The sequence below is a fragment of the Oenanthe melanoleuca genome, chromosome 2 (assembly GCF_029582105.1).
Source record: "Oenanthe melanoleuca isolate GR-GAL-2019-014 chromosome 2, OMel1.0, whole genome shotgun sequence".
Taxonomy (NCBI): domain Eukaryota; kingdom Metazoa; phylum Chordata; class Aves; order Passeriformes; family Muscicapidae; genus Oenanthe; species Oenanthe melanoleuca.
The window spans coordinates 17,837,913-17,865,133 of record NC_079335.1 but is presented as its reverse complement, the minus strand read 5'-3'; the positions used below and the strand labels follow the sequence as shown (position 1 = coordinate 17,865,133).

The 27,221-nt window shown below is 40.2% G+C and overlaps 1 protein-coding gene across 1 annotated transcript in view; it reads left to right on the top strand.

The window, feature by feature from the left end:
- The first annotated feature begins 7,402 nt into the window (after positions 1 to 7,402).
- The window catches only part of EMC2 (ER membrane protein complex subunit 2), a 36,858-nt gene continuing 17,039 nt past the window's right edge, over positions 7,403 to 27,221 (top strand). Inside the window, exons 1-5 of the mRNA XM_056483840.1 lie at positions 7,403 to 7,913; positions 14,230 to 14,343; positions 14,987 to 15,051; positions 19,267 to 19,352; positions 22,150 to 22,207. Of these exons, the coding sequence (XP_056339815.1) occupies positions 7,874 to 7,913; positions 14,230 to 14,343; positions 14,987 to 15,051; positions 19,267 to 19,352; positions 22,150 to 22,207 (363 nt within the window). The 5' untranslated portion in view covers positions 7,403 to 7,873. The remainder of the gene's footprint in view (positions 7,914 to 14,229; positions 14,344 to 14,986; positions 15,052 to 19,266; positions 19,353 to 22,149; positions 22,208 to 27,221) is intronic.

Genomic DNA, 27,221 nt, shown 5'->3' with positions numbered 1-27,221 from the left:
GTCCATGTTCTACTACTGCTCTTCTAGTCCATTTCTCCCTCCACAAAGAAGCCCCAGGCTGAAGAACCGAATGAAGTAAAGAGTAGATTAGCATTGAGAGAACCAGCAAGTGTCTAAATTCAGGATTTTGTCACAGGGTAAGTAGTGAAGACATTCTTGGCCCTTTAATGAATTTAATTTGATTCCCAGCTGAGCTGTTTCATATGTGTGTTGTACTCGTGGCTCTGGTAAAATGAAAACACAGCTGAGGCAGCTGCTATTAATACTGATGTGCTTTACTACTGCAATGATTGTGTTCACTGTAGCTCCTCCAGACATGCACCACTCCTTGGATACAGAATCTTTTCTAAACTGTGACTTGAGTAGGAGAGCAACTGGTTGGACTGGTAAAACAGCAGCTAGCTGGTAGTGTGGAAGTTCATAAAGGTTAGCCAAGCAGCTGCAAACAGTTTGTAAGGAGGATGAGGGATTAAATGACAAATAATGAGGTATATATTGCCACTAAATTTCTAAGAAGTCAAGCAGGAGAAGGGTTGGAATACCTGGAAAAATCAGTGTTGAAGTTTGACACCTCACAAACTTATCCAAACTGTAGTAGGACCTGGCAGTGCACAATGTGAGCAGCATGTAAAAGAATTGTGTGTGAATTCTAAATAGCAATATGGTTGAAATCAGAAACAAGGACTTTCAATTTGGACAGTTAGATTATGCATAAATGGGGAGTAAATATTTTGTTTTGCTTTAGGAGTTTAGATAAGTTACATGAGCTCTCCTTATTTTAATTTTCTCATCTCAAACACTGAGATGAGAAACATGTATACAGAATCTGGTTGTTTTCCTCAATATGAGGTGATGCCTTGTTGAAGCCACAGCATGGAAATAATTTCTGCCTCTGCTGAAGCAAGAATGGATTATCTAACGATGACAAACTGTCACCAACATTTTGCCTTGGCAGGTAGAATAACTGATTCCTCTTTCTGTTTAAGGATGTAAGCACAAATCACTTTATCCATGAATAAAACATGCTGCCCTACAAAGAGATCATTTCCTCTCCAAATCCAGTGGTTGCCCAGACAAAATCATCTCAGAAACACCACAAAAATAATGAGATGTAGCTGAACACAAGGAGAGAACTCGAGAAAGGGAACAAAATTAATAAATAAGGATGGAGGAGAGCACAGGAGAATTCTTTGTGAGACAGATACGTGGTTCAGAAATGAGATTTTTAAGCGGTCAGGATGTCAGGAGGGCGTTAAAGAAACATTCCGAGAGCAGACCTCCACCAAGAGAGAGTACTGTAATTCTCTTAACTTCACTACAATTTATTTCAAGTCAGTCAAAAAAGATCCCAAATGTATATGACACACTACTGCAGCTATGAGGAGATGAGTGGCTGGGCTGGGATGTGTAGAGGTGAATGCAGGACGGAACATCTGACCCTTCCTGAGAGCTGCCTGCTGGTCCCCGCCATCCCTGAAGGAAATCCGCGGACGTGCTGAGCTGCAGAGCCGCGGATCCGAGCCCCTGCTCGTCCCGGGAGCGGGGACAGTCCCCGCTCTGCTCGTCCTCTTTTCCTGCGCGGGAGAGAAGGGCTCGTCCAGCGCACACCGGCACGGAACGGACTGCTCCGCTCTGCCTGCCTCGGAGCGGCACTGCGGCTGCGGGCCGGGCACGGCACCGAACCGGCACCGAACCGGGGCTGCCCATCCCTGCCACCCACCGGCACCGAACCGGCACCGAACCGGGCTGCCCATCCCTGCCACCCACCGGCACCGAACCGGGGCTGCCCCATTCCTGGTATCTACCCACCGGCACCGAACCGGGGCTGGCCCATCCCTGCCACCCACCGGCACCGAAACGGGGCTGGCCATTCCTGATATTCACCGGCACCGAACCGGGGCTGCCCATCCCTGCCACCCACCGGCACCGAACCGGGGCTGCCCCATTCCTGATATTCACCGGCACCGAACCGGGGCTGGCCCATTCCTGATATCTACCCACCGGCACCGAACCGGGGCTGGCCATTCCTGCCACCCACCGGCACCGAACCGGGGCTGGCCCATCCCTGCCACCCACCGGCACCGAACCGGGGCTGGCCCATCCCTGCCACCCACCGGCACCGAACCGGGGCTGGCCATTCCTGCCACCCACCGGCACCGAACCGGGGCTGGCCCATCCCTGCCACCCACCGGCACCGAACCGGGGCTGCCCATCCCTGCCACCCACCGGCACCGAACCGGGGCTGGCCATTCCTGATATTCACCGGCACCGAACCAGGGCTGCCCTGGCCTGATGTCCCCTCCGCCTGACCCCGGCAAAGGCTTCTCCGAACTACAAACTGGCTCACTTTAGATATAAGAAAAAACAGCTTCCAGCACCAAATTTAAGCTTCGGCAACATATTGCAGTTCTAAAATTCTTACACTTCTTTAATACCCACTGGCACAGTTAAGGCTCCGCAAAAATTCTTAATTAAGTATGCAGAGAGGTCTCTTTATGAGAGCAATTTCAAGCTTCTCTACACTCAGCTAGCAAACATGAACTTACACTACCTTATTCTGTGGAATCAGAAACTTGGATCTGCAGTGTTTGTTCGCCTCACTGCCATTTTAGAATCAGTCTCAGAAGACTCTCAGGGTTGGGTTCAGAGTAAGCTGTAGAGAAAGTATTGTTGGACTTGCTTAACTATCACTAACATTGTCAATTCATCGAGTTGATTTATATTTCTTTTCCCCAGCTTTCCAAAATTGTCTCCTCTTTGCCTTTTCTCATGGCACATTGAATGAGGTGATTCTGACATGTTCTCCATTTGTGATTGTCAATAGCCAGGGAGATTTATAGCCTAAGGTTAAAAAAATTCCTCTGGCTATGCTCTCCTCTTGCTCTTTAGCTTAGGAGTCAGAAACAGGGGATTAATTTTAAATTGACTGTATACACTAATGCTGGATTAAAAATTTGAAATGATACCACTTTGCTATGTATGTTTCAATATATAATATTTTGTGTTGGTCGAAATGATATGAAAAAGCCTCAGATTTTTCAGGATGACTGAAAAAATTGTACTTTCCACTTCTTACTATGGTGACGCTGTGATAAAACCTAATAGTATGTTTAAACGTTCTGTAAATATTTCCCATCAGATTAATTCCTTAAAGCAAATGTATAATTTTTTATCTATTTTTTTTCACTTTGGCAAGTTTTAAATTTGCTGTAAAAAATATCTGAAGCTCTAAAATTAATAAATTAATGCCGACTATGATCAGACTCAAAGTCACCTATATTAAAGCACAAAGTCCTTAAATTGCATTATTCAGATGTTTTTAATTCTCTAAATTTTCCATCCACTTATTTAACTTCTGGTACTGATCTTTAGCATAACTAAACAAGACAGTAATAACTTTAAATGCTCCTCACATAAAATGAAGTTTGTCCATATTTTGCATCTTAGAAAGCCAATGAATCATTGATCCACACGGAGGATAAATTCTCACTTTATTCATTCACATACAGTGATCCTGCATGAGTACATTCTTCCTTGTGTCATGGCTGTCCTGGAGTTATTTTCTCCTATGCCGAAAGATGCCATCATTGTCACTTTACTAAACTAATCCCCAGTGTTACTGAACTAAAATGGATCCTAGATGCTATTTATTACATGATGAGCCCAAATGTCTCTACATGCCCCATATCTCATGCACAGGACACAGACTTCCATACTTAGCTATATTGGTAGACTGCAAATTAAACTATTGTGGTTTTCTTCCTTAGCAAGTCTGAACAGCAATTCTCACTGGATAATTATTGAACTGACTGGTTTCACAATAAAGTTTTTTTATTAGCATACTGAGAAAAAAACAACAAAAAATTACTTTTTAAAATTTTTCATTTGGTTAAAAGTAGGTGGTGAGTTTTCTGCACTTTAAAATAATGCCCTCAAACAACCTGTGCATTTACAACTCATTATGTGAAACTGGGATCCCTACCTTCCTACTTGTTTCCTGTAGAAGTGGCAGAAAAGTAGAGAAGAGCAGAAAATGACAGATCCAGGAAAGAGATTTCACATGACTATTCCCTTTTTAGAACATTTTAAGCTTTATTAACAAGACACTTTAAACTTCGAATTAAGTGATGAAGCTCCCTGGCATTAGAAAACAGCTTTGAAAACCACTGTTTTCGTTTCCAAGAAGAAAAAACTTAATACCAAAAACATTTCTGTTTCCAACTATAACAGTATCTAGCATAATGTGATATTGTAACAGTAATTCCTGTGTCTTGGTGAGTGTGGATGGCTTTCTGCTCCACAGCAAGAGCAGAGGTATGCAGTGGAAGGGTCAGCTTTGAGCTTGGCAGAACACAGCATTATGTGATTTTAGGCAAGTCGTTCGAGAGCACGTCCAAGAAAGGCAGCAGGCAACACTTACAGTGCATAACTTCAGGGCCTGGTCTCCTCTTACAGTTCAGGTGAAGGACTGCATAACTGGGGAATTGTCTAAGTCTAGCTAGGAGAGAGATCACTAAGAGCAGTGACTGGACTGAGTGCCTGTGGTGCACCATCACCTGCCTCCTGCCAAGACAAAGCTGTGGGTAGGTGCACAAGCATAGAGCTAGATGTGCAGGGAACCAAAAGTCCAAACCCCTCCAAATGCTTCAAACACACATTTCTGAAATTTCAGCTCCTTCAGCATTAGATGATAGCTGACAGGGCTTTTAAAAGGATCAAAATATTGGATTTATATGCCTACAAGTTCTGTGTGTCCCACATTAGGCATTCCAGCAGCACTGAACTCTCCAAGCTAATTTTTCTTTTTACCTCAGCTATTTCAGTGTTACCCATAATGTGTAGAGCAGGTGTGTGCTAAATTCTTTTTGCATCTGGACCATAATCATTCTGTATTCACTCCTTTACACGTAGAACAAGAATATCAGCTCCCTCCTCATATACTATGAGAACAAATATATAAATATTTTTATAAAGTGTTCAGATAATACAGACATTGGCATTTTAAAATTAGATGGAAGTAAAGCTATGCTATACAAGTCTAAGCAATATAGTCACTTAGAAGATCAAAGAACACTTTAGAGGAAAGAAAAATCAGGCATTGCCTATCTTTCTATACCACCATTTAAATTCTAGTTTGGGCCTTTTAGCTACAAAAGTTGTGATATGTAATTACACTGTAGATAGTATTAAGAATTAATAGTTTATTCTAGTAAGAGGAGAAAAATAAATACACAAATCATTATTGATACTAAGATTCATTTGTTGATGGAGCTACGGGATTAATTTTGAGTATGGAGTCTGAGGTATTCCCCATAAAATATCTTGTCAGAATTAAATGTCAAACAATTAAGTTTCTGGCGATATTTTCTAAAGCCCAGTTTCTTTAGTACACAGGAAGTTAAAAACCCATCACCTTTTTTTTTCCTCCAATATCTTCAGCAGAGCTACATCTATTTTTTATCAACTATACAGTATTGAAATTGAGAGCCTTGTTTACTAAGAAACACCTCATCTCCACAGCAGAAGCTGTGATGGCAGCAGGTAAATAGTGGAGAGAACACAGGTGGGCATGGCTGGCCCCGCTCCTGTTTCTTGAGCCTCTCAGGGCTTCTCCGACCCACAATCATAAATTTATCACTGTGGTGATTCACTGCCCATGGAGTGTCTGGGGCACACAAAGAGTGCATTGGTTTTGCATGCCCTGGTTTTTATTAGCAGGGAGGCTGCAGCTGCTGGAAGCTTCCCCCACGTCCAGCAGAGCTGATGGCTGATGGCTCTGAGGATGGACAGGCTGCTGGCCAAGGATGGCCAATGAGAGAGGCTGGTAATGGCTCTGGGGTGACACATTAAAGAAGGAAATCAAAACAAAGTCAGTTTTTCTCCTAGTCAGAGAAGAGGAGGAGGTGAGAACACATGAAGGAAAACAACATGGCAACACCAATGCCAGTGGAGAAAGAGGGGCTGGAGGTTCTCCAGGTGCTGGTGCTGAGATTCCTCTGCACACCGTGATGAGACCATGGTGAGGCTGCTGTGCCCTGCAGCCCATGGATCCATGGGGATGCAGAGATCCACCCACAGCCCATGGATCCATGGGGATGCAGAAATCCACCCCCAGCCCATGGGATCCATGAGGGATGCAGAGATCGACCCACAGCCCATGGGGATCCATGGGGGATGCAGAGATCCACCCCCAGCCCATGGGGATCCATGGGGGATGCAGAGATCCATCCCAGCCCGTGGGGATAGCGAGCCATAGTGGGGGGATGCCTGGAGGAGGCTGTGACCCAGTGGAGAGAGGGGCCCTGGTGCCAGGCTGGAGCAGCCTGTCCTTGCTGGACTGCACCCGTGGAAGAGTGACCCACCCGCAGCAGTTCGGGAGCGCTGCGTGCCCCTGGAGGGGCTCACGCTGCAGCCGGGGCGGTTTGGCTGCTGCTCCTGGGAGTGAACCCACTCCGGAGAAGTTCACGGAGAGCTGTCTCCCGTGGGAGGGACCCCACGGCCTCACAGGGAAGGATTGCTCTCCTGAGCAGCAGAAAACCTCGGTGATGAAGTGACCAAACCCCCGTGCCCTGTCTGCCGCACTGTCGGGGGAAGGAGGGAGGGGCTGGGGGGGAAAGGTGTCTTAGGGGCTTGTTTTACTTCTCATTATCCTCCTGGTTCTGTTAGTAATACACTCAGTTTGTAACCTTAAACTTGAGCCTGTTTTGCCCTTGAAGTGTTTCTCCCGGTCCTTATCTCACTCTCGAAGCTTTCGTTAATTTTATTTGTTCCCCTCTCCGCTGCCCAGCTGTGGCAAGGGAGGGTGAGCGAGAGACTCTGATGGTGCCGGGCGATGGATCAGTGTCAAAGCACGAACAGAGACACCGATGGCTCACCCTTGATGGTTCATGGGCCTTTCCAGGACGCCAGGGGCAGGAAAAACACTGGCAGCTCTCATGCTGAACCCACACACAACACCGGGCACCTCTGCGCCCGGCGTGTGTTCAAGGCGTACAACCTCACGCCATGCGGGATGGTCCTGGACAGTTTATGCGGACTGCAAGACAGGAAATTAACCCGCAGCCCGTAGTGCTCCTGCAGTCTGGGCTATGAGGTTTTAACGCGGACGGGGGATCACGGGTGTCCCGTCACCGCGCTCCCGACGCGAGCAAGGGCTGACAGAGCCCACAGGCCCGGGGGACAGGGCCCGCTGCCCGACGCTGCGGCCCTTCGGCAGCTCCCTCCAGCGGGGCCAGGCCCTGTCTGGCCGCCGCGACGGTGACAGAGGGGACGGAGGGGACGGAAGGAGCCCCGCACAGCAGCCCGGGCCCGCACTATCCCGGGCTCGCACCATCCCGGGTTTACACCATCCCGGGCTCACACCATCCCCGGGCTCAAACCATCCTGGGTTTACACCATCCCGGATTTACACCATCCCGGGCTCGCACCATCCCGGGCTCGCACCATCCCGGGCTCACACCACCCCGGGCTCACACCATCCCGGGTTTACACCATCCCGGGCTCACACCATCCCGGCCTTACACCATCCCGGGCTCGCACCATCCCGGCCTTGCACCATCCCGGGCTCGCACCATCCCAGGCTCACACATTCCGGGTTTACACCATCCCGGGCTCACACCATCCCGGGCTCGCACCATCCCCGGGCTCGCACCATCCCGGCCTTGCACCATCCCGGGCTCGCACCATCCCGGCCTTGCACCATCCCGGGCTCACACATTCCGGGCTCACACCATCCCGGGCTCGCACCATCCCGGGCTCACACCATCCCGGCCTTGCACCATCCCGGGCTCGCCCCCCGCTCCGGCCCCGCTCCCGCCCTCCCGCCAATGACGGCCGGCGCCGTCACCGCGTGCGTCACGGGGCGGCCGCCAAGATGGCGAAGGTGTCGGAGATGTACGACGTGACTTGGGAAGGTAACGCCGCGCAGCCGGCGGTCCCCGCCCGGGGCAGGGGCCGTGCCCGGCCCCACCGGCCCCCGGCCGCGGGCAGAGGGCGGCGCTCCCGGAGCGCGGCGGGCCCCGGCGGCGCCGGGCGGCCGTACCCAGGCCCGGGGAGCAGCAGCGAGGGGCGGCGGTTCTGGCGGCCCCCGGCTCCTCGGGCTGCGGGCGGCCGGGCCGCAAAGGCGGCGACCTGTATCGGTCCCTCGGTGCCGCCGCAGGTCCCTGGGCGGTGACCCGCACCCGGCCCCGAGCGGCCCCGCTGCCCCGGTGCGGGCGGGCCAGCCCCTCCCCGGCTCCCCCAGCCCCTCCAGCCCCTCCCCGGCTTCCCGATCCCCTCCCCGGTTCCCCCCGGCTCCCCTCGGCCCCGCTCGCCTCTCTCAGCGGGGACGGACCCCGCGTCCCCAGGGCCCGGCCGGCGCCGCTTCCCGGCCTTCTCCCGCTGGCTGCAGCGCTTACCAGCGATAATGGTCTCTGGGCAGGGTCAGCAGTTGGTGCCATAGTTCATCCTTTGGAGAACTGCAAATTACCTGCTACTCTCGTAAAACTCTGTCTTAAGTGTTTGTGGGGAAACTTCACGAAGGTCTGAAGTGACAAAAAGTTTTTGAGAATCTCACCCTCCGGGTCTTAATAGCTTTCACGTCTGTTCGGTCACAATGGTGATTTATTTTCCATAAAGCAATACTGTTTGAGCTTTACTCAGCCTTCTCAGTGGCTCCTTTTTCACGTGTGAGCACAAGAAAGCACTCGAGCCCTTTGCAGTCTCCTATGAAGAATAAGTGAATGGTATATAATAATAATTTTGGCGATGGAAGGGGAACCTTTAGCTATGTACCATGCCTTGCAAACATTATAGTGAAGATAATGCAGAAAGAAGCTGTGTGAACTTGGGTTTTCATTTATGTACTGCCAATCTGTGAAGAAGTAATTGAGTACTAGAATAATTCCCTGATCATGAATTAATGGTTAGTTTGGTTTTGTAGCTAACTGGAGGAACATTGGATAGGATATATTTTAACAGATACTAGTAACTTGCCCATTGAAATACTGCCCATGCAGTCTTTCCTGCACCTCTTTCTGTAGGATTGAAGCAAAATAAAATGGAATTTCAAACATTCAGGCTTTGGCTCAAATTGCGTTAATCTCAGAAAAAAAATTTTAGCTGGTATTGAAGAAAATGGTGCTGTAACTTAATTAAAAATGATGAAGAAGTGAGCTTGCACTGTGTCTGGAGATCAGTATATATAGTTAATTTTGGTATTTGGTTGTATCACCATGATGTCATTAGGCTAGTTGGGAAAACCGTGATTGACCATTCTTTTATATCTCTTGAATGAAGGTATAGTACTTGTGAAGCTCAGCTTGGATGGAGATTATATATCTAATAGGTGTTATTGTTAGATTTTCACAGAAGGTGCCCTAAACCACTTTGTGTTGAAAAATTTTCCAGTGTTTATTTTTCTTGAGCAGATGTTGTTACAAAATGCAGGGAGTTAGTTGTCTGATTTTTGGTTTTTTTTTTTTCCTGTTGTTCTTGGGAATCAGTGATGGAAAAGAGAAATGAGCTTTTTCACAGAATAGGTAATGCACTGTGGACATGTCTCTGTACATTTAGCTCTCCACATTTTGTTTTGAAGAGTTCTGATTGACAGTTGTGGCACTGTGCTAGGTGTAGAGTTTTGTATATGGGTGGGGTTGAATGAGAAATTTCGGAGGACCAACTGATAAGTTTTATCATATCAACTTCTCAGTTTGTCTCTTCAAGTGTACATCCAAATGAAAGGCTGGTGTGTGTTGGTGCAAGGGACTGTCTCCACTTTGAAAGCATGCATTTGAAAAATTTTGTATTTTTTTCTCTGTTGCAAGAGATGAAAAGTAAAGCTGAAAGGGTGTCCTGCAACAGACTGTGCAAGGACTCTTCTTAGAAAAGATAACTTTTCTCTGTGTGGGCTTTAACAGATCCTGATGTAGCAAAGTTTTTCATGAGTGAGGTGATCCCAGCAGTGTTGTGACCTAGTTTCTAGCAAAGAACTTGAACACAGTTCTAGGAATTTTATGTAGCTTATTTTGAGTCTTTCTAAAATGCCTAATTTATGTGAAACCAGGTGTATGGTTGATATGTTCTTTATATACCCAGGCTTTTCTAAACAATACATTTTATACTTACGCATTACTTAAAGATGAATCTGCAACTCAAGGTTAGGAAAGAAGAATAACATGTAACAAATGAAATAGTTTGTACCTTGCTTTGTTTTTCTCAGAACTCAGGTTCTTTGAGACAGAGGTAGAAGTTTAACCATGGTTAAATTTTTTAGATACATGCATGGAAGAGGTGGTTAGGAAAGATAACTGAAAATATCTATTTTTTCCAGTGTGGGAGCTGTTGTTTTTATTTTTCTTTCTTTACTTTGTTGCTGTATCTCAAGCTTTAAAGTATACTTGGAAATCTGTGTAGCAGGAAAACATCTTGTTTAACTTCATGGTCTTGATCAATGGACTTAGATGATCCAATACCACAGAGTGCTGTGGTATTGAAAGAGAAGCTTATATGTTATGTAACATATTTTACAGTAAAGCTCGTTTACTTGACACAAGGTGCTATGTTGCTCCTTTTTTTTTTTTTTTTTTTTTTTTTTTTTTTTTTTTAATACTGGTACTAATTATCCTAGAGAAAATGGCATATTTCCTGCTTCCTTCATAACTCAAAGAATTAGAAACTATGTGGAGTGTCAGGAAGCCAAAAACTGCAGGTATAGCCAAGGAGCATGATGTAGTAGGCTTGCACATCACTTGCTACCTGGTGATGTGCAGCCTCTTACTAGGACTTTCTTAAGCTATGTAGAACTTCATAGAATAAATATTTGTCGTATTTTCAATGATATATTAAAGATTAATTTGTCCCATGAGTGGAAATATTAAAAGGAGCAAACACCTATGTAATTTAATTTTAGGAGCAGTACACAAGTGTAAAATTAGCACAATCTGCAAACAAGAACTATTAAAATAACAATTTATTTTCTGAGAAACTGCATCTAACATAATGTCAGAATTGGACAGAATAAGCCAGGTTTTCTTTTCTTAACCTAGCACAGCAGCATAATGGTGTTAAACACATCACACCCTGCTAAAGGGAAGCAGCAACTTTCAGCTGTAACAGCTGAGCTTTTTGGGGATCTTTGAGTGCTGTCATGGCAACTCTTGTTTCAGTCAGTAATTCTTTTCAGTGGATATCAAAATGAAAAAGAGAAAGTTATGGCATATTCTTTAAACTAGCTTTATTTTTGATATAAATTGAAAAAGTGCAAAAAGTATTTTTAAAGTTTTTTTCCCAAGTTCTTTACTTCTTGCCTAAGTTCTCTTAAATTAGTATTGCTATTTTCTGTATTAAAAATTGCACTACTTCAATAGTGGCACTTCCTTTACCATAAAAACCAAAGTATTCATTGCCATGTTCATGTGAGGCATTTTTCAGGGAACCCTTTATTATTTTTGAAAATATCATAAAATGCTTTATATGATGAAGTTTAACAGTGTTTATATTTCTTGCAAATGTATGTGTCTGGGAACATGTTACATACAAAAAGAGAAAACTCCAAATGAATGTAAAAACTGAGCACTTCTATCTTTAATGTCTCCAGTCATTAGAGTCCACTTTAGGTGACAAACTCCCTTTCTGTGACTTAGAAACTGAATTCGTATTTAGTTTGTATGGAAAGTCTTTAGGAAATAGGAAACAGTCTAATATTTTATCTCTGTAATAATCTGTGAAATTAACTGGTTTTTGATGTAGATTTGTTGTGTTCTGTGTTGTCTTTGCTTTCTTTTAGCTATTCCTAATTTTCAGTTGTAATCAAAGAGCCAGATCAGTTTCCTTTGGGTGTTATATATGGATTTATGTGTTTACGGCAGGCAAAGGTGCAATGCTGGTTTGTATTTTTTTTTTAATTGAAGCCCTTTTGACAGCAGAGTTGCCAGGATTAAAGGCAGCATCTGCATCAGCCAGCTGTGACACCTGTGCCTCTGCCTGCACCTGCCAGATGAGAGTACACAGAGGTGGGCTGTTGCTGTGGGTGAAGATTTGGTGTCTGTAACACAGAGTCAATATACGAATCAATATATGTAACAGAGAATCAATATACAAATCAATATATATGTAAAGAGAATCAATAGCCAAATCAATAAATATGTAACAGAGAATCAATATACGAATGAGCTCTGGAAATGTAATGGCTGCGGGGCCCCTGAGTGACTGCCATGGCAGCAGCTGTATGCCAAGGTGACATTTTGGAGTTTGCAATTCCTGTCTGCCCCAAAGTGGTGATTTCCTTCATTTCATCAGGTGCTTTTAGATCTCAAGGACTTGAAAATTGTGATACAGTTCATCAGTGGAAGTGTAGGTAAATATAGGAGGATTATTTCATGTTTGGTTGCTTAAGCCAAATGAAATGACACCTTACAGGACACAAAAATGAAACACAGGTTGTGTCTCCTGGCCTGAGGTAGACTTCTTGTATGGTTTTAAGCAAAACCAAACATTGTTCCAAGTGCCTCTATTCCTTAAAATTTGTAACATTTTGATTTACATGTGCCATGCCTGCCAATTTAGAAACACCCAAGTCTAAAACAAATGTATCAATTGCTCAACATCAGCCTATAGGTGACAGGAGACTTGTAATTAATCGTAGACGTTTCTTTACCTTGCTTTTTTTTCCCTTCTAAAATCCCTTATTGCTTGTGCCCAGCCTTAAAATCTGTCTTCAAGACTTTATTGTCTGACTCCTTTGATAGATTTCTCAGTGCAAATTCATTGTTTGACAACATTGTAAAAAACCTTGTATATTTTTCTGCAGTTCTTAGTGTTTCTTTCTTCTGCCTTTTACACAAAATTCAGTATTTCTTAAATTAATAAATCTTTCATTCATCAGATGATGTTCTATTCTTTATCCTAAAGGTTTTTTCCATTGCTGTAAATGTTGGACTTGTGTGATGAATGATAGATGTACTGTCTGTTAATACATAATTCAGACACTATTCCATTTGGAATCACACTGGAATGAAGGCATTGATAATTTCCAAGTAAATGAGTGGGTGGAAATCAGACAGCTTATTTATTTTTTGGCGTTTAGCTTGTCAGCTTTTGTGAATGTTTGTGTTCACTCACATTCTTGCCGTCTAACGTTGAATTTCCAGGGACCATCATATGTCTAGAACCATTTAACTTTGCCCATGCATATGAAATGTAACCCTGTGGTGGTTTTGGTTGAATTTCAAAACACAAAATGTAGCACAATAAGAGTCTTATGAGTGATCTGAGATCACTTCAGGTAGATGAAACAACTTCCAGTGCTTAATTTTTAACTGTCATGTACGTTAACTCCATGTTTTGAAGTGCAAGAAAAACTGACAGTGTTTAGATCTATCACCCTATTTGTTTTTCCAGCTGTTGTAAAGTTTTAAAAAAATACTAGCAACAGTTTTCCTAGTATCTTCTTATTTGCAAAGCCACTATCTAGTAATGAAAACTATTTTCCTTAAGTTTTCTCAAAATTTGTGCTTGTGTATAGAACAGCTATGCTTATATAAATGTATGTGTATATAAAATCACATTAGCAATTTCCTGATCTAGAGCATAAGTAAAGCTCAGGCAAGGTAGTGTTCTCTGGCTGACCTGATGAGTATGCCTTCTCTCTTGGAGATCTTAAATGTACTCTTAAAACAAAAATCCTAATAATAAAATAAACTGTAGTTTCTATCTTGCTTAGGTAAGCAGTGATATTTTTTGTACCTTTGGACACTTTCCTGGTGTAGAAAGCCTTCATCCAAGTGTACCTTTATTGAAGCTCCTTTCTCTAGGATTGTGTAGATTCCTTTCAGAGTGGAAGTTCTAATGGTTTTTCTAAAATTTCAAGGGAAAATTTATCCACCTGTAGCAGAAATGCATTTTTAGTGTTGTTTGTAAATGTTTGAAACTACTCGGGAGAAATCTTTTGTAGCCCATTTTACCTAACAATGGACAAATTTTATTATTTATTGGATAACTATATATACATTTTTTACTGTGTATGTTATTGTCCTGAGAGACTGCAAACTTAGAAGTTGAATTGATTATGTTAGAGCATGAGCACAGATTTCAGAGACCTGTTCTCTACTAGTTTTTTTAATATTAGTAGAAATCACTTTCTTAGCTTTGTTGCTCTTTAATCCCATTCTTTAGGTGTGTATCTTATCATATGCACATTCAAATTCCATTACTAGCTGAAAATCTCAACTTTTTTCTCCTCTTTGCTCACAGATATGCGTGATAAAATGAGGAAATGGAGAGAAGAAAACTACCGAAACAGTGAACAGATAGTGGATGTTGGAGAAGAGTTAATTAATGAATATGCATCTAAACTTGGAGATGACAGTAAGTAAACAATCATTATTTTAAAAGTTTCTTTGTCTGATTTGGTTGTCTTTTTTCAGTCTCAATTTTATGTAACACTATTTATATTGTGTTTTAGTGTGTGCTGGTGTTGATGAAATATGTATTACTTTGCTAGTCTAACCGGCTTCCAGAATTCCAAGAGTTTATTTCTTTCCCAAATGTGGGCTGTAGTGAAAACAGCCATAAAAATTACCTGAAAGAACTGTTAGCTTGCTTAGTATTTAGACTGCAATGTGAAAACTTAATTTGAAATTGTTACTTAAATATTATTTGCCTGATTTTCTGTTCTTCAGCATTGTGACAGAAATTGAAACAAATCCTTACAGGAATCTGTCTAGAACATGGCAGTTACAATTTTGGGAAAAATAGATAATTAGAGGTTTTTTGCCTTTCAAGATGTCAGAAAGTACTTTGGCACTGAAAGAGCTAAATTGCTTAAATAAGTTTTTGATTAATTCCAGCAGTTTATTAATTTGTTTGTGTTTCAGCTGTGATTCATGGGAGTAGAAGGGGAAAAATGTACAGACAGAATTAATTAATCCTGTTTACATGATAGGTGCTTCCTATTATCTTAAACAAACTCCAAACTAATTATCTGCATTTGTTGTCTCTTTGTGTCCAGTTTGGATAATTTATGAACAGGTGATGATTGCTGCCCTGGATTGCAGTCGAGATGATTTGGCATTGGTAAGTTTTCAAGTTGACTTTTCTTTCACACTGTGTGTATTCATCCTGGGTGTCTCTTCCAGATAGCTTTTTGGAAGTTACAGGATATTCTGAACTCCATAGCTTGGACTGGTAGAAAGAAGATCTATCAAGAAATACACAGCTATGAAGAAACTGCCACCACCTACCTCCTCTAAGGCATAACTTTTGTTTAGACAGATCACATCTCTTCCAATAGCCATGAAAATATTTACAGCTACTCTGGTATGGGCTAAAGGTCAAGAATAATATTGAAGTTGCCATATTGTACAGAGAGTGTTTGTTTATTGAAAACCTCTCAAATTATATTGGTTTTCTGAATATTTCTGAATGTTTTGATGGGTAAAATGACCCATCTTACATATCATGTTATATGTCATGTTGGCTACCATCAAAAAAGTCACTGACATATTTGAGCAGGTCTTCAAGATAAATAAAGAGCTGGACTGCATAATGTATGAGGAAAGGCTGGGAGATCTGTGTTAAATCTTAGGAAACTGAAGAAGGGATTTTTGAATATGTACTGATGGGAAGGAAGGTATAAAGAAGGTGGTCACGTACTTTCAAAGGTGGGCAACGAAAGATGAGTATGGGGCATAAACTGCAGCAAAGGAAATTCCACTTACACATTAGGAAAAACTTAGTGAATGCATTATGACAAGTGGCACATTGGAGCTGTGGAATCTCCTTTGGAAATGCTTAAAAAATAGATTGAGATATGGCTCTGCACTCCCTTGGAAATGTTCTGGTTTGAGTAGGGACCTCCAAAAGTCCCTTGTAATACAAGTTATTTGGTGATCTTTGCTAAAAATATTGTTAATCAGTATTTGAGTTTTGTCAATTTGTTTGCAAATTTATTTGAATGATATAAATAAAAATTGAGATAGAATTAGCTTAATTTGAACTGTAACCTGTTTGTTAGATTAAAAACATAAAAAGACACTGAAACAAACAAACAAACAAACCCAGTCAGCTTAGCTAATCCTTAAAAGGCAAAAACAGGAGAAGGCAAAAGTTTGTCTTACAGGAAAATTATAATAATCTTTTCACCCCTTCTTCATAAAACAGTCAGAAGAAAACAGAGGCTTACCTTGTGCCCTGAAAGCCAGCAAGCTTGATCTTATTCTAAGTAAAAATCCATTTTCAGGGCCCCAGGTCTTTTGTGGCAGTTACTCCTCCAGTGCCTTGTTCTCTGTCAGATGACAAAATACTTCATAAAATCTTTGAGGTTCATGTGATGCCATGTGGGTAAAACTTAAATGCAAAGAGTCAGACTAGAGGATGAAGTTAGGAGCAGGGCAGTTTGAAAGTAGGCATAACTAGACAGGGTATCTGGCATCCCATAAATATATATGGTGAAATGGAATATGCTGGAAAATATAGTACAGGACTTTGAACTTGTGAACCTACTGAACTTCCCTCTCTTTTGTCCCTCAGAAGAACATACTGTTGTATTATAGCTGTTTGTTAAAAAAATACCAAATAGACTTACTGTTTAAATAAATACATTTCTGTGTCCTGATTTATATGTAAAACAGATTTGGTCTTTATTTTCAGGGTCTTTTAAAGAAGACTTTCACAAAATTGTTGACGGAGCCAGTGTTGAAAGATCAGTTGTGAAACACTCTTTGTTTTCACTAACCCTGGCAGGGAGTTTAAATTTCAGTGTATGTGCCCTTTAAGGAATACTGCTTGAGCTGAGGGAATGCAACATTTTATATGCAGCTCAGGAATGAGATTAAAAGCATTAGACTGATTTTTTATTTTTTAATTTGATTGATTTTTAATAAAGAAGTAGTTGATTCAAATAAGTAATCTGTGGCATTTTACTACAGCTGTAGCTCCAAAGTAGACAAATAGCTTTGGCCCTTCTGTTTTTTAGCAGTGAGCTTTTGACAGCTGGGATGCATTTTGCTTAGGGGGATAGGTATCATCTACTTCAAATGAGAAGCTGAGGTAATTTTCAGTGTTATTTCTCTGACTTGTTTTTTTAATTTTCTTTCCTCCATTTATTATTTGTCCTTTCTGTCCTGCACAAAAAGCCCGTGTGTAGTGCATGCCCCTGCTGCAGCCAGCCCGTAGTTCATGCAGGTGGTTTAGTGCAATCACCTCTTGTTGGCAGCACTTGCATTTACCAGTGTTTTACCTGCTGAGGTCCAGCTTTATATTTCTCTGTCTTTGTCTGATGTTTAAAAAGTTAGAAAGCAAATTAAGTGCAAGTTGAAGTTTCACATTCAAATTATGTTTGCCATTGTAACTGAGAATTCTGAAATAATCTCACAAGTAAATTATTGACATGGTGAAAAACCAGTCCTCAATAAAATAAATTATTATGGGGATTACAAGTCCCATTTAAAAAGAGGACATTCAGTGCTGCTGAATTCAGAACATTTTGAAGATACAGCTGGCTTAGTTTATTCATGCACCTTTGGTTTTATCAGTGTTACAGTGAGTTGTTCATGACTTTCTTACAACTTTTCCTGTCACTTCATTGTGTCTGGTAGCTTAATCTACAGGAGTAGATTTGGCCCCTGGTCTGCAGTGTTGAGTTGAGTAATGGTTGTGTAGTGAGATCTAATGTGAATAATTCTGGTCTTGCATTACTCCTGCACTTGAGCACTACTTTCATATTGTCAGTGAGGATTTTTTAGATGTGAAAGTCCATCCATTTAGTATTGTTACAACTTTTGCTATTAGTACATTTTTATTTTAGTATATGTGTTTATAAAAGTCACTCTCCTTCAGGGTTCACTGATCACTTGAGCACAGGATGGATTTATTGTATGCAAAAGTTCTTTTTAAAGTCTACAAGGTTGACTGGATTTTAAAAGCTGGATTGAATCTACTTTTCTGGAGTTTCGTGTAAATTTTCCTGTCTCTTAAGAATGGTCAGAGATTAATTCAGACATCATGTAACATGCTGCTAAGTACATGTAGTTTTTTATGACTAGAGCAACAGCAGTTCACCTAGACATCACTCAAAGTGCCAGTAAGCAATTTCTGTGCTAAACCTGAGCCTTTCTATCTGAAATTGTGTTGTAAAGATCTTGGTTCATTGCAAATTAAGTTGATTGTGATGAAAATGGTCTGTTCTTGCAAGAGGCTAAGCTTCACAGCTTTGGCCACTGTTGCTTTTCTCTCTTCTATTAGCATGTGGGAGAGATGCAAATATTCCTCTTGGATGTTTTCTAGCAACCTGTTTATCTACAGAAACAAAGAGGGATCCTACTAACTGTAACTGATTTGTACTTTTCCCTTTGACCAATGGATTTAATGAGATGGAACAGATTATGTAGGTATACCTCTACTAGAACCTTAGGTCTGAAGAACAAGTTTCTAAGTTGAGTTACATAAATAAGTGCCTGGGAGAGAAGGATTCAGTGTGAAGCTTTTAACATGATACACACCACTGGTCTGTTTTGAGAGCCTGTGGACTGTCCTGCCTCCCACTGTCATGAGTCAGCTACTAACTTTACAAGGCTATTTAGTGACACTCATGATATGGTTACAAGTTAGTGTGCTGTGGGGAAGTTGTGACTCAGTCCTTCTACCAAACATCCTCTTGCTAATCCAGAAAAATCTGCCTGTGATGAATTCTTTTTATCCAGCCCAGGTGTCTCATTGATTTCAGGCATTTAAAATTATGCCTCTTCTGCCAGCAGGCTGTACCCAAGCCAGTGGCAAACATTTTCTTTGGATTTCAAAGTTTTATTTTAAAAATAAACAAAGAGCATTGTATTAGCATAGTTTGTTCCATTGTGAAATATCCATTTATTAAAGAAGTATCACTTTAACTCTTACTGTCTTTGTTTTTTTTACTGTCTTGTGTCACTGTGGGGCGACTAAATAACATTCAAGTTTAAATAGTGTCAGAAGTGTTTCAGTAGGTGAGTGTAATTTTCTGGGCAAATAACTATTTCCAAGGGGGCCTGACAATCTAATGCCCTGTATGGAAGATACTTCTTAAAATTAGTCATCTAACAGACAGAATTTCAATTTCCAACCTTCTCTTTATCAATGCATTTTTTTACTAATTTCGAAAGTTGATGTTTACTTTTACTCAGAACTGGAATGGCAGGTAGTTGAACTATGAGCCAAGGCCTTTTTTTTTTTTTTTTTTTTTTTGGGTCTATTTTTTTCTTCTAGCCTCTGTGAAGATAATTATATTCACAATAGTATTTTTGTTTCTTTGTATAGTTTTGTCTTCAGGAACTGAGGCGACAGTTTCCAGGGAGCCACAGAGTTAAACGATTAACTGGAATGCGATTTGAGGCTATGGAAAGGTAAAATCTGAATTTTAAAAAACTTTCGGTCTGTAAAAAATGTTTGCTTTTCCTTAAAAAAGCATTCAGTCATTACAAAACGGCAAAATAATGCTGGGCAGCTTCTTTATAGGAAATAACAGTGTGCATGATTATATTATTAGACATCTGTATTGCATTTTTGCAGGTACTATGCATGTTTCACTTTTACAATCTTCCCATCAGAGATCATAGATCACAAAGATCTCTTGCTTCACAGCATAAGTCATTATACAGTAGAACACTGCACAGTTTTTTGGCAAATGCTGTGAGGTGTAAGTTTCATCTCAGAGAGCTGGGATAACATATGAAAATCAGTGCCAGCAGGTTTTTTTGCTTTAATTGTTCTTCTGTACTCGTAATTACTGCAAGGTGCAACTCTTTGCCCTTGTTTTTTGAGTGCGGGTAAATGAACTTAAAAAGGATTAAATCTATAGATTTTGTTATAGAAACAAATAAAAAAAACATATGGAATAGAATGGCAGAACATAAAAATCAGACAGACCTCTTTGAAATATCCTGTAGAAGGGTTATAACATACTAAGTTCAACAGAAATTACTAAAATAATGAACAGATTAAGCCTTTGTAGCTTTCCAAATGAATTACCTCAGGACTTGAGGATGTACTTTATTGTACACATTTCTCCTTGGATGCATCTTTGTTGAACATTCTATTCTATAACACTTGTCTTGGGTGTTAAGAATGATTTCCAGTGCCTTTGAATGATAGGAAATCTGTTCCATGCCACATTTTGCATACACAGTTGATGAGTTTGGAGCCTTTGGGCCATATTGATAAAAAGGAATTGGAAGTATACCCTAAATGCTTTTTAAAAAGGTACTTAGCATATGTTCTTCATCCATTATATTATTTCAAAATTAGCTTCGAAAATGTTATTTGGTATGAAACACTGATATTGAAGTCCATTGCTTGGATCAACGAGAATGAATAAATGAACTCCATTCACAGGAGCTGGATCAGGGCAACCAGATGCTCTATGTTTCACACTCACTTCATATCAGGTGCGTGTTTTTGAAGAATTTCCAGCTCTTGTCTTCATTTTTTATAGGATAGGAAGACAGAGAATGACAACAGTTCTTCCCCCTTCCTGAAAGCTATTCAGAAGTACAATAGATCATAATTCACTTCAGGCTTATGTGACTGCATTAAAGATACTATTGCATGGGAACTGATCTTTGTGGGAGGTGACTGCTGCACAAAAATCATGTGTGGTGAAGCTCTATTGAGCGATAGTTTTCTGAAAGTGCTCATCAAAGTTCTAACAAAGTGTCTCTGTCAGATCAGGTCCTTGAGATAAGAGTATCAGGGAGCAGAGAAATTAAAAAAAACTAAAGTTTCATGTCCATAGTTTTTCTCTAGAAGTCAGAGCAGAAAGAGGCTTCTACTTGGAGGTTGTTTTGAGCAAGAGCCCATCTGCAGGTGCTCTAAGCCTTGCCCTGAAGGAGTTTCTCTGTCTCTCCTGACTATAAAAGGTGTTTAGGAAGATTTAGGCTGCAGGCATCATGATTCACTTCAATTGAAGCATACTTTTTATTAAATTCTAAGTGACTTGTAGGATCTAGGGAGGATCCTGCTGTCCCCAACAGGAAGACAAAACAGTGTAGCCTGTGTAGACTGAGGCATTCTTGTAGACCCTTGCTGATAAAAGAGCAATGTTCTGGAACTTCACCAGAAGTTCAGAGCTTCATCAGATTCAGTCTTCTAAAACATGTTTGACAAAGCTGCAACTAACAGAGAGCACAAATTTTCAGCACATCTGCTCAAGTCTGTAGCAGTTGCCTTCTACTTGTTTCTGCTTTTGTGTTTTCTTTCACACTAGTTTGTATACTTTATGGTAGCTGGAGTGGACAACTGAGCTATGGTAATGTCAGCAGTGCTTAGGGAACAGTGTGAGTGTGTAAATGAGTGTATAAGGAGATGTCTAAGGAGTGTGGAACATCAGAAATCAATCAACAGTATCTCTGACAAACCACTTGTCAAACTACACACGACGACACAATGTATGCCCTAGTTCTGTGGTGACAGTACAAAAGCTGTATAGTGAAATGTGGTTTGAATTTACTTATTTCATTGTACATGGCCATGTACACAGCAGACTGAACACACAGAGCTGTTTCCCAGAAGGTTTGAAGGTTTGAAGTGCTCATTGCACCTGAAGTAACCTGTTTCAAACATACTTCAGATAGCAGAATTAATTGATAAACAAATAAAAAAGCGGGAAACGGTAGAAAACATTTTCTGTAAAGATTTATGTTACAATCTGTAGTAGACTCCTGTTTGAGTCTTCCAATTTGCTATATATAGCTGCTTAAACTTTTTAAAGTCACAACAGAAGGAACTTCAAATGAAGTTTTAAGTTACAACAATGAATGTAATTATTTTGGATGGTTTTTCAAATTTTGGAGTTTCATTTTCTTGGGAGATGTGAAAGGGGGAGTAGGGCTGTGATGGTTGCACTGTTGGATAGACATAAAGGGACCAGGCAGGAGGGTGAGATGCTGGGTATAAAATATCTAAGCTGCTGCTAAAACGGTATTTGATGAAGCGATTCCCATGTGTTTTTCTTAATTGGTGACAAAAAATACTGCTGCTAATACTTAGCACTCTCTCAAAAGAATTTTGTATAAATACGCTTTGCTTAGCATAGTTATATTTCAGTATAAAAAATGCAGGAGGTTTATTAACTATTGCAAGGAGAGTAAAAAAGTTGGAAGTTCTGTCTTAGCAGAAGTAAATGTGAATGATTTCTTTGTACAGGTATGATGACGCTATCCAGTTATATGACAGAATTTTGCAAGAAGATTCAACTAATACAGTAAGTTGAAAAGATCATTCTAAACTGCAGTGATGTGTTGTTTGAAATTGTGGCTATATTTTCTGTTTCAGTGGGGAAAAGTGTGTATCTGTATTATTCTGTTTCCTTTAGTCTTCTGTTATAATAACCAATGTTTCCTTCATTTCATGATGGGAAGGTGTGTGTAATACCTGCTTAAACACTGATTGTAGGAGAGAGAGTATAACTAGTGATCTTTCCAGAAGTCTTAGTAGTATTTAGAGTTGGAGGTTGCAACTCTTTCATTTCCCAGAATATTCAGTATTTAAAAGACTAATATAGTCTGCCACGTGTCTTCTATGTTCCTAATGCGTAATCTTCCTTAAGGATTAACTATTAATACATTAAGGTAGTGCTTGAATAGCAGTTATTTTGATTTATGTCTGGGACACTTTACTAGCACTTGAATCAAAATGCATGAAGCATGCCAATTGTATAAAACAAAGTCTGAGACAGACTGTACTGTTCTTCTAAGCATTTTTTGAGTGCTGTTAGTGAAAGCCACTGTGAGCTATTAGCTGCCAAAATAAAAGTCTAGAGAAACTTGTAGCAATGTATTTTCGCGGATTTTTTTCCCACAGGGATAAAACTTGAAATATGGAGAAGTATGGAGTTTCAGATTTTTGTATGACATAGATATTTATTGGCAAGTCAAGAATATATTATAAATCATTGAGGGTATAAATGTTAACTTGATTTTGAGGAGCTGTCTACTGGGTAAACTTCTCTGTAAATGTAACACTTGGGCTATTGCAGATGTTTTGGCAATCTCAGGTAAATATTCCTAGGGGTGTGTTGAACCTCTGCCTTTCTTTGGTCAGCTTATTTGATGTGGTCTGCTATCCAGGAGGGGAAAACCAACAGAAACACAGATAACTGGGATTAACTAGGGTATTCCAGAGCTGGATATAGATCATGTGCTTTCTCTTTTAAACTAAGTACATCAGTAAAAAAATGCACAAAACAAATTAAAAAGCAAGGAGCAACAATAAAGAAAACACTCCACCAGAAAGTTATTTTTGAGGCAACACATCTGGAAACAATACCAAGATAAGCACTCTGACAACAGTGGTTAAAGTCTGTCTGTTAGCAGTGATAGGACTCACAGATTTTGTGCAAGGGTAAAAGGAACTATTTCAATTCTTCACTCTTAATTTTTCACTCTCCCTGAAGTAGTAGAAGCTTGAGCTCAAGAAGTTTTGAGCACAAAATGCATAGATGTTCACAGTAAATTGTGGATTTTATCAGTGCATGGCCCAAAGAGTTTCAGAGACACTAAGTCTTCCAAGTAACGTTGGACTGATATGGAACTCACAGTGAAGTCACAGAGTGGGCCACCTTGGTGCATGTTTTATGACCTTTTGTTGACACCAGTGGAAAATGAAGCACCATATTACAGTGACTTTTATGGACCACAGATCTTTCAAGTATGCTGAGTGCTTTGTTGGATGGTGTTACAAAACAAAATTATATATTTAAATAAGTAAAATAAATGATTATTTCTTTTTTTGAATTTTCTCGGTAACCAAATCATAAAGATCCATAAACTTGTAATATTTAGAAGCATAAGTTGTAAATATTAGAGCAGTTGTGTGGTTGAATTTCTTAATTCTGATAATAGAATTGGAGAATGGTAAATGCAGAGGAAAGTTCCTTGATATATTATTAGAATTGGTTGGGTAAGGCTTGCATGTCAAGAGTGAAAGTTAAATAAAAAGTTTTAGTAAGTTGTCATGTGTAGGTTTCTTTGTGTCATTTACCTGTTAATTATTTCCATGCACACATATGGCTGCTGTAGGAAAATAAGTATTTCAAAATTTTAGAAAAACAACTGTTGCTGAGTTTGTCTTGGCATTCACCTAACTTTAGAGAAATTTCTTCTGGTCTACTGACACGTGGAGTTGTATACGTACATTAAATGTTTTGGCAAGTGCTTTAAGTGAAACATAGACATTTGTTCACACAAATCATGTAAAAATCATACCTTGCATTTACTGATCAAAAAGTAGCGTGGAAAAAGATTTTTTAAAAAAATTACTTCTTTTAGACACATAGCAGAATTTTCCACTATAAAAAGTATAGTTTGAACTCAGCTTATATAATGGACATTTACAGTTTGTATGAGGTTTTGTTGCTGAAATTAAGGTAATGGTAATTACTTAATTTCTTAGGATAGAATTCAAAATAATCTTTATTTTTAAAATATGATTGTATCTTATGTTTTGTCTCACTCTGTGCTTACTTGCTGAAAAAGATGACTAATGTGACAATGGAGCAGGGTTAATGTCACTTGAGATATTTTGTTTCATTTTTCAAAGCATGTAGATGTTGAGTAATAGTCTCTTTTCTAAAGACTCTAATGAATGAAATATGACTCTTCTGAAATGCAAAACTTGCATACATTTCAATAGGGTAAAAATTAAAACTTTTCCATTCTTGTCTATTTTGTTTGAAATTATGGTGTGTTAGAGGTCAAGCTGACAGATTCCTGTTATTAAGGTTGCATAGTATTTTCTATAGCAGGGCTCTTTTCATTAATTAAAATTTCATGTAGTGTCCAATTGAAAATGTTTATAGTGATGCTGAACAGTGACTGATTTGTTTGTAGATCTTCAGATAAAATACTTATTCTGTTTCTCAGAACAAAATGAAAGAGAGTTATTGGGTTTTTAGTGTTGGTAGAAAGGGCTTTTTTGTTTGTTTTTGCTCTTCATGTATTTCATTGAGAATTCCTTATCCTGCTCTGCTTTGGAGGAAAACTGTTTTGTTAGACAGCTGAGTATTTTCATTGGTCAGGCTCTTCTTGAGGTGGTCTGTTCAGCAGAGCAGAGAATCTTGTTGACGAGAAAGGAAATTGAGTTAATGTATTCAAGATTAATAAATTCTAAGTGTACTTAGATTGGTGTCTAACCCACTCCACTGTCATCCTAGTGCACCTGCAGTTTCTCCTGATTATTCAGCTCAGCCATCAAGAAGATTGCAGAGCACTTGGTCAACACCAGGGAAAAGTGAGATAAGACACAAAGTTCTGCCTTAATTCTAATCCATAGAAAATCTGGATTCTATTAGGATTATTCTTCAGCTGTTTTTCTTGCCTCTTTTTCAGCCAAGCTTTTCATGCATGATGCTCTGTATGCTTCCTTAGCGTAGGACATGTGGATAGTCTCATTACCATCATGGGTTTAGTAATATAATTGTGTGAATAAAGAATTTAAAATTTTTGTAGTAAGACTGTTTTATCATCACCTCTATTGTTTATAGGAGTGGGCAGGAACAAGTGTATGCATATGGTCACATGAAAGTTACCCTTTCTTATTATTCTGAAATCTTTTTGTAGATAAGCTGGACATATTTCAGAAGAGGCACAAGAGGAGGTTGAAGACCTCTGGGAATCCAGAATACTGGAAGGATTCAGAGCAAAATCTTAGTATTTAGTGTCATGTAAATAGGCAGCAGCTATATACCATGAATATCTTAGTCTCTTTATGTGAAAGCATTACTATCATCCTGACTGTATAGATAACCTTCCTTTCCCTACCTCCTTGTCTTCACTAAATAAGATGAGAATAATGAGCACTGAATTTGAGCACTGGATATCTGTTTATCATCTGAACTGTGATAATTCCTTAGAACTGCTGCAGTAGCTGTGAATTCATTTTTAGCAGAGACCTCCTGTGAAGATCTTACAGCTTTGTACCTTTATGTACAGGATCCTCTGAGTTGCAAAAGGGAAAACTGCTCACCAAATGAAGCATCTACTAATGGGGAGAATTTTCTGGGCTGGCATGTTTCCTTAAATATATTTGCCTTACTGCCAGAAAAGACAGAACCAGACCTCAACATAGGTGTGTACAGTAGTAGTTTTAAAGGGAATCAAAAAAGATAGCTTGGCACTGACACATAATGGAGTTAGTGAGAGGTGTGATGAACAGCAGCTGCTACTTCAGCTAGTTCCCAATGAGAACTGATGGGTGAGCTGGGAATGCACTATGTGGTCCTAAAATATGGGTTATTTGCTTTTGACAGAGCATCATTTGCCGTTGCAGGGTTTTTTTGCTCCTTGTTCACTCATGATCAGTGAAGTGAGAGAGCAGAGTGCATTCCACCATTTTCCCTTTGTTTTGTGCATGTAGCACTTTTAAATGTTGATGGAGATTTTGTCTCTTGAAGTTAAGTATTTGAGAACAGACAAGCAGCTGTACTGCAGTTGTGGCAATAGTCCATTTTACTTGTCCTGTGTCTGGCTTTGACTTATTGCAGATAGCAGAAGTGTGTAAGAGCAGGGCAATGACAGTAAGCTGTGGTCTGTTCTGCCAGTTTCTATTCATCTTCATGTTGCAGTTTTCCTGTGCCAGAAGTGATCACTCTGTCTTTAATGGCTCTCCATGAAATTTCTGCATCGATTTATTTTTAAACTTGCTTAAGTTTGCCATGCCTACATCTACAACATAATTGAGAAATAAAATTTATTTTTTAATGGATTGTGCAAATCTCCCATTTGTGGGTTTTTTTTTCCTTTCCCACACCTTAAATCTAACAATTTTATTTAATGCCTCTGAATTTGTCTGTTACTGTCAGTAACAGTTCACTTTATTAATACTCATGACTTTAGGGATCTTTTGCACTTTTCTTGCCTTTAAGCTGAGAAGTTCTAATGTGCAGCTGTTCTTGTTTCCATTCTGTGCCTTAAAACTCTCCTGCTATTCTCCATGTCATTTCTGTGTTTTTTCCTGTATTTGGGTGAGAAATGAGAGGACTGAACAGCAGTCAGTATTAAAAATGCAAGAGCATTATGGACATAAAAATAACAAGGTGATACCATGGGTGTGTCTCTTCTGTATTCTTTTCTGATAACTCCAGTATCACAGTGTTTTCAGTTTGGGGTTTGGAGGCAGGGTTTTTGGATTTTTTAAGATGGTTTCTGAACACTGAGTTGATGTTTTATAGAACTGTTTATTTCAAGTCCAGTATCTCCTTCTTAACTGGAAAAATTCAG